Source organism: Ambystoma mexicanum, chromosome 9 (genome assembly GCF_040938575.1).
Source record: "Ambystoma mexicanum isolate Mex_15411 chromosome 9, UKY_AmexF1_1, whole genome shotgun sequence".
Taxonomy (NCBI): Eukaryota; Metazoa; Chordata; class Amphibia; order Caudata; family Ambystomatidae; genus Ambystoma; species Ambystoma mexicanum.
The window spans coordinates 975,218,912-975,231,636 of NC_090931.1; the positions used below are offsets into that span (position 1 = coordinate 975,218,912).

General features: G+C 46.9%; 1 protein-coding gene across 2 annotated transcripts in view; it reads left to right on the forward strand.

The window, feature by feature from the left end:
* CYBRD1 (cytochrome b reductase 1) overlaps positions 1-12,725 on the forward strand; it is a 265,585-nt gene that overhangs the window by 211,255 nt on the left and 41,605 nt on the right. For both annotated transcript variants that reach the window (XM_069616198.1, XM_069616197.1), the window contains exon 3: positions 9,845-9,999. In XM_069616198.1, coding sequence (XP_069472299.1) covers positions 9,845-9,999 — 155 coding nt within the window. The remainder of the gene's footprint in view (positions 1-9,844; positions 10,000-12,725) is intronic.

The following is a 12,725-nucleotide window of genomic DNA, read 5'->3' on the forward strand; positions in this document are numbered from 1 at the left end:
ACATTCTACTCCCATGTCTATTGGGGTCTCTTAAGAATAGATCTGATCCTCCTGTCCAGAGCACTCTTCTCCTGTCTCAGGGTGGGGGTTAGCATTCTACCAAGGGTAATATCGGACCACGCCCTGCTGGTGGACCATATTCGAGACATTGGCTTCCCAGCCCTGCCCCAAAGGCCCTAGAAACTGCAGGATCCATTACTACAAGATGTGGACATTTCGCAGGAAATATCCACCGTCTTAGTTAACTATTTTTCAGAAAACTCCTTAGCTGAATGCTTGTTCTCAACGGTCTGGGATTTCATGAAAGCAGTGATTCAGGGGGAATTTATTATGTGCGACGCAGCGCTTCAAAAAATTTGTAAGTTGCAACAAGCACAGTTGGAGGACAGGGTTCAGGTGCTAGAGCTGGGTCACAAGATCAGTCAGTCTAATAAAGCATGGAGGGACATTAAAAAAGCAAAATCCCTGCTGGAGATGCACTTAGCCAATAAATTCACTCAAGCCCTCTCATACAACAAGCAGTTTAACTATGTAAATAGCATTAAGGCAAATTGGCTGTTAGTGTATAAACGGAAAAAGATAACACACATGCACCAACATCCAAACCCTAATGGGCCAGGACGGGTCTCCCAAGGTCACAGAGGACAAGTTAAACACGATGCCAGAGGACCACAGATGCGTTACAGCGGGAACCCCGATTGGGAGCGACATACAAACCAAATATCTGGCCACCATTACCTCCCCCACCGTCCTGCCAGGCCTACGGGACCTCCTTGAACACCCCATGTCACCTGAGGAGGTGGCAGCAGCAATAAAGTCCCTGAAACACACCGCTGCAGGGCCTGACAGCTTTACAGCCCAATTCTCTAAAACGTATGCCCATGCCTTAACTCCCCACCGCATAGTTCTCTTTAACTCCTTCCTAGTCACAGGGCACATTTCACCATCCATGGAGGAATCTCTGATGGTGCTCATACCTAGGCCTGGGAAAGACCCGAAAGACAGCGGTTCCACAGGCCCATAACACTGATGAACAATGATGCGAACATCTTGTCCAAGATAATTGCAGATAGACTTTCTGGGGTCCTACGACACTTCGTACACCCTGATCAGACTGGGTTCATCGCTGCTGCACCAGCCACGTTAATATCATGCGCATTCTAAACCTTATTGAGAGTGTCTCTAGGGCAGGAGTGGAGCTGGGCATAGTTTCATTGGATGCCCATAAAGCATTCGATATGGTGGACTGGTGCAACATAAATCTGGTTCTCCTATTGAGCGCTCTGAGGCCTCCGGGGTAGTTGCGCTAGACAAAACATATATATATAGGTAGATAGATAGGGTTCTCGCCCACTACAGGATTGGCCCGAACTTCAAAAAAGGGGTCTTGGCCAACTATCAGCAACTCACTGTCACTTAGAATCAATGGGTTTAGGTCCCCTAAACTAGAAATCTCATTGGGCACTCAGCGGAGCTGCCCTCTGTCGCCCCTAATCTTTGCATTATTGATGGAGCCATTCGCCACGAGGATCTGGGACAACCCGCACGTACAGGAAATGCCAGTTGGGGGGGGGGGGGGACTGCTATAAAATCTCCTTATATGCAGACAATGTGCTGCTCTCTGTAAGGAGCTCATGGTGGCAACAGTAAAAACACACAAGTGATCACAGTTCAACACAGGGTGTTTATTAAACTGTATTGGTAGGTTGGAAAAATGCCTAATCTAAAGCTAAGTCTAAGAAGGAGCAAGCTACGATCATCAAATAATAATAATAAGGCAGTCTTAGGGCGTCTTGCAAATAAAAGGCGCCTATACTAAAAGAAAAATCTATTGCCAATCCTTAAAACAAAATACAAAAAGAGTGTGGGATACTGTTCACAAGAGAGAAAGATGTGTTCACAAATAAGTCAGGATGTCATAGCCAGGGGTCTCCCTTCCCCACTTTTTGAGCACGGGACAAGGCGGGAGTCCTGAGCATAGAGTTTCACCTGCATAAGACTACAGTTCCGTTCTCGGGTATCAGGAGCTTCAGTGGTTAAGTCTCTTTTCTAAGTCTCTTGCCTTCGAGGACCTGATGGGTTCAAAATGACAAAACAAAACGTTCCTTTGTGTATGTACGGTGGGTGATGGCTTTTCACCCCTGGATCCACCTCTTGCAGGCTCAGACCCCCCTCGAATAGCCACTTCCCTCTCTCGGGTTCTCTATAGCTTATATTCACAAGATTTCATCTGTTTAGTTACTTTGGGTGATGGCTTTCACCTCTGGGTCCCCCTCTTCCGGGCTCAGAACCTTCTCGAATGTTAGCCTTCCTCTGTTGGGTTCACTACGGCTTTTATTACAAAAGATGTCTCCTTTTCCATTCACACATCTTAATGTCTTTTTAAACAATGTATTGTGGACGTTCCTCTGTCTGGTTAACTCTTGCCAACCACACAGTTCCTTCTCCTTTCTCACTATGCAGTATTCATCTCCCTTAGCTTTCCAGTTACGTGCCGGTCAAAGACTTTTGACTGTACAGGAGGTTTTGCTAGACCCCTGTATGACCACTTTGACCTTTTCCTTGCAGCTCTCCTTGGACCGTCTGGTATCAGTAGTTTCAACAATAGGGGAATCAACCAGAGTCTATCGAGTGAGCACTCACGTGGTTTCAGACCCCCTTAATTTGCCATTTATAACTTTCGTTCAACACAGTTTGGTTTCTTATCGGTCCTCCCTTTGATTCACCAGCTGTGATGAAACGCTTGGCTTTCTTTCTGGAGTCAAGAAAGGTACTAGGGTAGCAGGCATCTCTCCCTGTTCCTATTATAAGTGTAGGAGGGCTCTGTGTACTGTTGGCATCTGCTGCAATACACGCTGGCTATTGTTTGCTGTCTTATGATTCCTTTCACACAGGTTTTGTGGGTCTGGGTCGAAAAAGGCAAGGTCACTTCTCTCCTTGTCTTCCCTTCGGCTCTCAAAGCTTTTCTGCTCCTCTTGAACTGCTGTCCTGGGATAGCTGTCTCGTCGGGCATTCTGCCTTGCTTGTAGTGTGCTCTTGTGCTCCAACTTTTATCCCTGTGGGGAAGGGAAAGGGCTGTCAGGTGTGTGTGGTTCTGGTCAATTGCCTGACTTTGCCTGACACTTGTGTTGGGACATGCCAAGTAAACAGCTGTAGTGTTAGTCCATTGTCTTTTGTGGTGTAAAAGTGTTTGTGTCGGAAAAAGGGGCGGGGTCGAGTTTATAAGTATCCTACTGGGTAGGATGGGCAAAGTGTCATGAGGAATTATGTTCTTCGTCCTGGGGGGGTAGGTGAATTAGGGTGAGTTTGGTAGGGTTTGTGGAATGAATAGGGGGACAGTGGTGTTTTGACAAACCGGGTTGTGTGTTCGGGAAATAATAATCAGAGGGACATGGAGGAGAACGACTGGGAGTAATTGGGTAGGACACAGGGAAATAGGGATTCTGGGAGAGATAGCTTCCAAGTGCTAAGGGGTTTGCGTTCCTAGTGGATTTGTCCTATTTGGAGGGTTTGTTGGATCTAGGCAAGAGTGATTCATTAGGAGGAAGGGAGACACATGTGGTACAGCCTACAGCCTACAAAGGTCTCCGGATCTCGTCCTCTCCTTTTTCCCCAGTATAATACTACGTCTCACCTGGGGTATTTCCCCAAGCACAACCCTGGGTTCCCCAACCCAGGTGATCCTCCCTCGCTCGTCCACCCCCAGGGTTGGGATCTAAGAGTGCCAGCCCTTTCCTGGCCACCTGAATAAGGGATTCTCATGGTCTACTTGGGAGACTACCCTCAGGTTGCGCACATCTCCCTCCCTCGAGACTTTATGGCAAGAAATCTCAGTGTTCGGTGGAGCGTCAGGTTTCAGGGTCAAGTTCTTAAATTCTAGCACCATGGGGGTGAACATCTAGCAGAGGCAGCTGGAGCTGCTTGCAAACAAGAGTCCGATCCCCTGGGGTAAGGCCAACATCACCTACCGAGGCGTCGGCATCCTGAATAAGGTCATGCAAGCTTACCAGGCCAACTTTCCGCTCTTATTTAGAACCCTGCTGAACAACCTAGACTGCTGGAACAAGCAAGAGGTTTCATGGTTTGGGAGTTTCGCTGCTCTCAAAATGAACCTAGCCCAGAGGCTCGTTTACCACTTTCTCACAATGTCTGTTGAGATTCCCGAAAAGGACCTGGGGAGGTTGCAGAGGGGGGAATGAGGAAATTCATATGGGGTAGGGAAAAACACTGGTTCCAAAAAGGTGATGCTCAGGAATATCCCCAGTGGCAGCCTCAGATTCCCAGATGTCTCCAGGTACAGTCTGGTGGCACAACTATTCTTCTTCACATGGCAAGTGGCTGATGATCCACCCAGATGGAAGCATATTAAAGAATCCTGGGCTCCAGCCCCCCTTTCTGCCCTGCGCCCTGGCGTAGGCCTGCTGGCTTCTACTAAGAACTCCATTTGCTGTTTGAGGAGGGCGGTCAGACGATGGGATGTCAGTACTTCAATAGGTCCTTTCACCCCAGTGGAGGGTAATCCTGAGTTTACGCCAGTATGTAAATTGGCAGGATTCCGCAGATTATAATTGTTCTTTTATAACATGCTAAATACCAACGAGTGGTTTCTAAGCGTGGGATCGGGATTCAAACCTGTGTTGTGCCGCGTTGTCTTGCTTCCAAGACAAACTTGCTGCTCCTGGGCTATCTTTCCTCCCCAGATGGTGGGAGGGAGGCTTATCTCAATTGAAAGACTTCTTTGGTAATGGAAAAAAGGTAGCAGGCGTCTCTCTCGAAAGAACATGGCATGATAACCTGTTCTGTGGTTTTTACCCACAGTGAGAGTCTGCAGCCATCGCTTTTAGCTCACTGTACTTTTCACAAAGTAGGAATATCCATTTGGATATCAGTGTTTGTTCCGCCCACAAGGGCAGTCCAGCACCGAAATGCCAGGCAAACCTTTGAACAAGAGTACCAACAGCAACCCCATACACGTGTTTCGGCTTTGTTGGGCCTCATCAGTGAGGTGGAGCTGTGCCTCTCTGAGCACAGTGAGCAAGGGGTCCACGTCTCGGTTCCCCCAGGTAACTTAGGGTGACCAACCCCAAGTGCCTTTCAAAAATATAAAAAAGGGAGCAGGCGCCCCTCTCTCGAAAGAACATGGCATGATAACCTGTTCTGTGGTTTATATCCACTGTGAGAGTCCAAAGCCATTGCTTTTAGCTCACTGTACTTTTCACAAAGGAGGCCGTCCAGCACCGAAATGCCAGGTAAACCTCCTTTGAACATGAGTACCAAGACCAACCCTATGCACTATTTGTTCATTGTTTAAAGGACTTAGGTTTAGTCACCCTAAGTTTCCTAGGGTCATCCAGACATGGGCCTCTTGCTCACAGGGCTCAGAGAGGCACAGCTCCACCTCACTAATGAGGCCCAACAAGGCTGAAACACGTGTATGGGGGTTGCTGTTGGTGCTCTTGTTCAGAAGGGAATTGCCATAGCATTTCGGTGCTCGAATGTGGGCGGGACAAAGACAGATATGCAAATGGATATTTCCCACCTGTGAAAGGTACAGTGAGCTAAAGTGTGGCTGTGGACTCTCGAGTGGGTACCTTCCCAAAGAACAGGTCAATGGGCCGTGTTCGTTCTCACAGAGGGGCGCCTATGGACTATTTTTTTTTCATTCTTTAGTAATGGTGTTCCCCTGTCCTTTGAGGAGTGCAAGGCCAAGTTCCAAATCTAAGAGGAAGAGAGATTCAGGTATGCTCAGCTACAGCACTGGATGTCACGCCATAACACAAAAGCACACAGTGGCAGGGAGGTTAATGCACTAGAGCGCACCATGACTGCTGTAGCGCCCAGGGGCAAGATTACATCCCTCTACAAGCTGCTGGACAGATCAGACCCCTCCAAGAAGAGGCTCTACATGACAAGATGGGAAAGGGACCTGGGGAGCGAACTGGGGGGCAGAGGAATTGAACCAGATCAGGGCCCACACGTTCAGAAGCTCCAGATGCATCACAGACAGAGAGGGAGTAGCGAAGGTGTGCTATGGGTGTTATACAATGCCAGGAACCTTGCATAAGGGCAACCCCTCGCTGTCTCCACTATGTTTGAGGGGTTTCACGGATACAGGCTCACTTTTGCCCCTTCTGTGGTCCTGTGGGAAATCAGCCCGATTCTGGAAGGAGGTATTGGTACAAATTAAACACATAACTGAGCTGATGGTCCTCTGAGATCCCGGGATAGTACTGCTGGGTAACACAGGTGATGAGTGTATCCCCGAACGGGCCCTATGGCTGAACTAATTAAACACCTCCTTGCGGCACCAAAGATTACCACAGCACGCCCCTGGAAGAACCATGAGGGGCCCGTGATCACTATGTGTTGGGTACAATGCTGGGACAGAACGGTGGGGGGAATAAAATCACAGCAGTGCCCCTGTGGAGGCAGGTAAAATTCCACAGCACTTGGTCCCCCTTTTTCGAATATGCTCAACGGTTCCCAGGGATTGTGTCAAGCCGCTGAGTCTCGGGTGGTGCACAAAGTACTAAACTCTGGATGCGATGCAGTGAGACCTATGGAGCCAGTGAACTGGGTCATGGCAGAGTGGCAAGGGGCTTAAGGCTCCTTATTAATCCAATCGCTGCACGCAATATTGTTGTGACCTGTTACTGTACAAAGTGTAATGTCGGCAAGAGCACTGCATTCGCATTGTGATTGTTTGCTTATGCAGTTTATCGAATTTCCCCCTTTTGTATCTTGTTTCTGCAATAAAAAGAATACATTGAAAGAAAAAAAGAACTTCGATGTTTTTCCCTAACCTTCAAAGTAGCAGGGGCCCAAAGCTCTACACACACACTGGATGTACGAAGAGCAGTCATGTTCTATTTACACAAGAAAAAAGAATTACGTAAAACAAGTACATTTTCTTTATCTTTCGCTTGTGGCAGGGAAGGTGACCCAGTAACCACAGCCACCATATCTAGATGGATTGTCAAGTTGATTCAACTGCAAATAAAACATTACCTTAAAAACCTAGGGCACAATCCACACTCTGCCTGAGAGCCCCCCTTGCAATTATAGACAATGTGTCACTGGAGGAGATTTGCAAAGTGGCCACTTGAGTCCAGTACACACTTTCACACAACACTACTGTGTTGAAACAAAATTCACAGGTGGGACAGGCAGTACTTAAACACCTTTTTACAACTGTCCTTAATTCCCCACCACCTGCTTAAGATACTGCTTGCTAATCTATGCAGTGTGTGAATCTAAGCAGGTTCACAAGCTCCAGATGACAAATATTACTTGCCAGTAATCATCTTCCTGAAGTTTGTATCCGCTTAGAATCACATCCATCCACCCGCCCGCCCTACCTTCCCGCAAGAGAGCAAGGGGACAGTACAAAAGATATGTGTATTTACAAAAACCTTTGTAGACAACTCTTGCAAATGACAGGCCAGAAAAAGAAACAATCTGTGGATGTCGACGCATCCGAGAACCTCAGTACCTGTACTCATTGGCTACGGATAGTGTGATGGGAACGCCCTTGTCTGCCCCACTTTTTTCAACATTGAAAAAACGAATGTTATCATCAGAGCCAATCACTTGATGTCGGACTATGCAAAGGATGTAATTCTAGGCATATACCAACTTTGGAAAGACGATTACTAGTAACTAATATTTGTCATCTCCCATATGAGAATTTTGGCGGAACAGTGCCTTTGAAACCTTTGCTCTCTGCGCTGAACTTTCTAAATTCAGGAAGTTGTGGACTGGCAGCATTGAATCCGAGGAACAGTGGATTTAACTGCTGAAAAAGTCCTTTGATTTATTTGTGGAAGCAGCGGCAGTAACTAAACACTTCTTACCTTCATCAGTTGCAGTGGTATATTTACCTCAAAGGTTTTTTTTAAAAAATAGTTTTTATTTCAGATTAACCCATTTAACAGTATGATTTACAAATACCTTAACAATTACCTAAACATAACAGATAATAACAATCAGCAATTAGCAATTTGGGTTAAAAATATTAGGATCAGTAGGTGTTTCACAAGGAGTTTGGCCAGAGGCCATAATTTAAGAACTGGTCTATCTCAGACTAGTGGTGTAGTTGAAGTCTAGACCCTCAGGACTGGCCTGTGGTGCGGCCATGATATTGTACCCTGCTATGTGATATCACAGTTTTTTTTCATGTCTGCTGTGACTTTTAAAATTTTGTGACTTCGACTAAAGTGGGATGACTCGGGGATCCTCAAATACCTCCCCCCACCTTGTCTGTCCCCAGAATCAGATTGGAGGCTTTATCACAGGCCTTTTTCATGTGTTGATATGACTTTTTATGCTTTCTGATGACCTTCTTGCCATGCCATGCCACTATGTGATTTCAGGATTATCTGCATCCCTCACTTATCTGCCCTTCGAAGTCTCTACCTGCTGCCCTGCTAACACACCCAAACTCTACATTCCAAGACACAATATGCATACCAACTAAGCCTCCCACACAGGGAAATTGAGCACCCTTCACAATATATTTTAGAACACTTAACCTCTACAACCAAGTTACATACCATGCATTACATACCATAGCCACGACATTCATCCTAGCACCATGGTCACACAAGACTCCCAATCTGCACCCAGAGCTCAAGGTAGTTTGTTCTGCAGTTATCAACACAGCAGCGAAACTGTCTTGCGTTTTTCTTCCCCCCGACCTAACTCTTTCAAATCCAACAGAAGACCTGCAGACCATATAAATGGCAGAGGTACATGGTGTAAAGCCCAATAACATAACTTGTCTAAACATAACGTTGCTATATATGTATCATAGCCATAAAGCTAAACATAAATTAGCCATTAACATAATGTACATGGTCAGGCACTAGATAGCATAGCCATCCAATAAATTGCATACACTGCTCTTTAAAAGGTCCAGCTTTAGATATCCGCTATATCCCCCAAAATTGCCAATACTAGTACAAGAAATCCATACACAAACTGCTGAAAAAACGATTGTATAACATTTTGCTGGGCCGAATCCACACAACCGACACAAGTTCAAACGAATTTCAAATCAAACATCTAACAGACCATCCAAATCACTTTCCTGGATTGCAGCTATTATCTTGCTTCCACATGGCGCCCAAAGCTTTGTTCCTCCACTAATTGTACCTTTTTGTTTATCTGCTTTCCTATATTCCGAGACGGCACCCAGCTAAAATCTCCTACATACTTAAACTACACATAAAGCCCTGACAGATGGCCACTGCAGGCCTAGCCATTACCCCATAAACATTAACCAAGTTATGATTAAGCTCACTCTCTAGTCCTACCACCCCCACATAAGTGACTAACTAGACCCAAAGTGCTGTAGTCTATCAGATCTTGGACTTCCCCTTCAGATAGAATGTTCCCAAGCGTCTGTGCTAATCCAAAAGAAGCAGAAGGCCTTTTGGTCTCCGGCACTTGGGAACCTGCACCCATCTACATTACAGCTTTTGCATCTGCCTCTCCCGCTAGACCACTATCAAAACCCAGCCACTTTTCTTATGAAGTCGTGTATAGAGAGGCCAACAAATATGGCATAAGGGTGCAATGTACAACCACTTTACATTACATCACATTACATAGAGAATAAGAGCCACACTCGTGGCTTTTCATGTTTTCTCTCCCTTTTGGTTTCATCGAATGCTTGAAAATGTTTATATTAGTTAGCTTTGAATCCTTGGCCTAAATGTAAAGCATGCATGAATCTGATTAGTAGAGATATGTATGGTATTGTACATATTTATAGCTCTAGTTTATTTACAGTTATGCTTTGCTGATGCATGTACACAATTGCATCTCTATCATTTTATTTTAGATTCTTTTTGGATTTCTTGTCTACCTGCTTCCCTTTGCTCCGGTTTCTCTTCGAACATCGTTAATGCCACTGCATACCTTCTCAGGGATCTTCATATTTGGAGCAGTGATTGCAACAGCCCTCATGGGTTTTACGGAGAAGCTGATCTTTGCCCTGTAAGTATGTTACCTTTAAAAAAAAAAATAACAATTGCCAGATTGGTTTAACATTAATTGAAAGTAAAGCATTGTTATTAGGCAAAATCTTCATGCAGGGGAATGCTAGATCCAAGGGTGTAAACACTTTTTCTATTACATCGGTGCTAGCATTTCCTGGGCAAATATTGGTACGGACACACCCAACACCGCTTTGGTGGAGCATATTTCTGCTTTTTATTAAACCGCTTTAAGGTTAACTTTTCCCCCACAAACTGATTCCCTGGTGGGCTCCATCTAACTAACCCCTTGTCACCGTCTCGTTTGGAGGAGCAATAGAACAAAACATGTAATTGGTTTTGGGAGTTATTGTACTAGCTAATTTGAAAAGCCCACTCTACCTTCGCATATACATTGCAAAATTAACCTGAGCATTTAACACTGCACTACGTTTTCAAGTCTAAGCTTGAAAATGAAGGTCCACAAATCCAGAGGCAATTCAAAATGTTAACTTACTGGTCTAAAAAACAAATACAGATGACCGTGCCCCTGAGCTGAAGTAATCTTTCAGTGTTGTAATTCAAATGAGACGCATGCCTTATGTAGGATATTATCTGAAATGTGAACAACACAATAGATAACGCAGCTTCATGTAAGAAAGCGTTTTGACAAATCTGTCAAATTGATTATGTGCAGTCAATATTTTTGCTGTTTTTTTTTATTGGCCACCAACATTCTGTGTGGGTGAAACAAGATACTGACGCAAATTATAAAGTTGAGACAAGCATAACAAAACAAATTAAAGGACGGATGGACTAATCTAGGAAGAAAAAGCTATAAAAGATTTTCTTCACCTTAAATAAATGAGTATTATTGATTGAAACCCAGTAGGTAATTGTTGTATTCCAGCCCGCGGTGGGCGCACGCGGGGGCTGGAGTGTCCGGGCTAGGCCGCACGGCCTGTGGCGCAGCGCCAGCCCGAGCTGCAGGGACAGACACCCACACGCGTTGCTGGTCTGCCCCGGAACTGCCTCCCAAACGCGGGGGCGGGGCTTTTATTAGAGACGCCCTGCGTCACCGCGTAGCGGGACGCAGGGCGGAACATAACATTCCTCCTTTATTATAAAACAAACAAACACAATACAACTGCAATCAACTGGACGTTCACTGTTAGTCTACGGGGTGTGTTGGCTACCACACATAGTCACTTAGCTTGGCTGGCGGCCTCGTGGCAGTTCTCAGGCCGTATCGCCCTTCTCGGGGACTACCCCCCCTTGGCCCCTGATCTGGCTCACCTTCATTGGTGGTATCCTCGAGGCTAGGGGCATCCGGCGGTTCCCAAGTCCTGTCCCCCGCTCCTGTCTCGTCCGGGATGGATCCGGGCTCCTCTTCGCTGGACCGAGCATCCTCATCCTCCCGGTGGTCCTCTTTGTCTGTCCACATGGTGTGGGGCACCGCCTTGAACCACGACAAATTCCTCGTCACTTGACGGCGTCCTCGTGTCACTGTCACCATGGTTCCGCGCCGATCACTGACGGTCCATGGCAGTTCATCGTATCTGGTGTCGAGTTTTGCCTTGGTGGGGTTGCGTAGCATGATGACTTGATCCCCTACTTGATGGTTGGACGGCCTGGCTCTCCTCTTGCCGCTCATGTGGGCATTGGCACTCCTTCTCCTCATTTCTGTGCGTTCTTCGTTGACCCCGTCCGGGGTCCTGCTCGGATGGTGCGGAATCGAGGATCTGATAACGGTGCCGAACATAAGGTCCGCCGGTGGTATACCGGTTGTGCTGTGGGGGGTGACCCGATAGTTTCTGAGGAAACGGTACAGATCAACTTTCCATGGGCTGGCATTCGCCTTGGATACCCTTAGCACTTTGTTAATTGTTCTCATGAACCGTTCCACATCCCCGTTTGCCTGGGGCCATCCCGGCATGATGTGGTGATACTGTATATTGAGTTCTTGCAAATAGTTCTTGAATTCCTCCCCTGTGAACGGCGGCCCGTTGTCGCTTTTGATGGAGGTGGGTAATCCGTGAGTTGCGAACATCTTCTCGATGGCCGGAATGACCACTTCCGCCGCGGTGGATTCGACTATTTCCACTTCAGGATAGCGCGAGTGATCGTCAATGGCCACCAGTAGGTAGAGGCCTTCTCGTAGCTTACAGAAGTCAATGCTGATTGCCTCCCACCGAGAGCGGCCGCGTTCAGCCGATAGAATTGGTTCCGGTTCTGGCGGGGCTCCCGTTATCTGACAGGATAGGCACGTGCTGATTAGGGCCTCTACACGTTCCTCGATCTGGGGAAACCATACCCTGTGCCTTATGCGGGCCTTTGTTCTAGCCAGTCCTTGGTGTCCTTCATGTGCTAGGGCCACAACCCTGGCTTGTAGTTTGAGAGGAATTACGATGCGGTTTCCTCGGAGTATCACCCCCCCTTCAGTGATCGACAGATCTTGCCTGACGGTGAACATGCCGGACAGAAACCCTTTCGCTTCCTCTGTCCTGTTGTGGGTGTGTCTCATGAAAGTCTTCCAATCACTCGAGATGATGGCATCTTTCACCAACTCGCAACAAGGGTCCTTGTGGGTTTCCGACTCAATTTCCTCGATGCTCACCGCCTTAGGCCTCATTGCGCGTACCACTTGGCATATGTGTTCCTCAGTCTCTTCGGCCACTTGGATCTCTTGGTGGGTCGCCGCTCGCGGATGTCTCGAGAGAAAATCCACGGGGTTTCCACTGCCTGGCT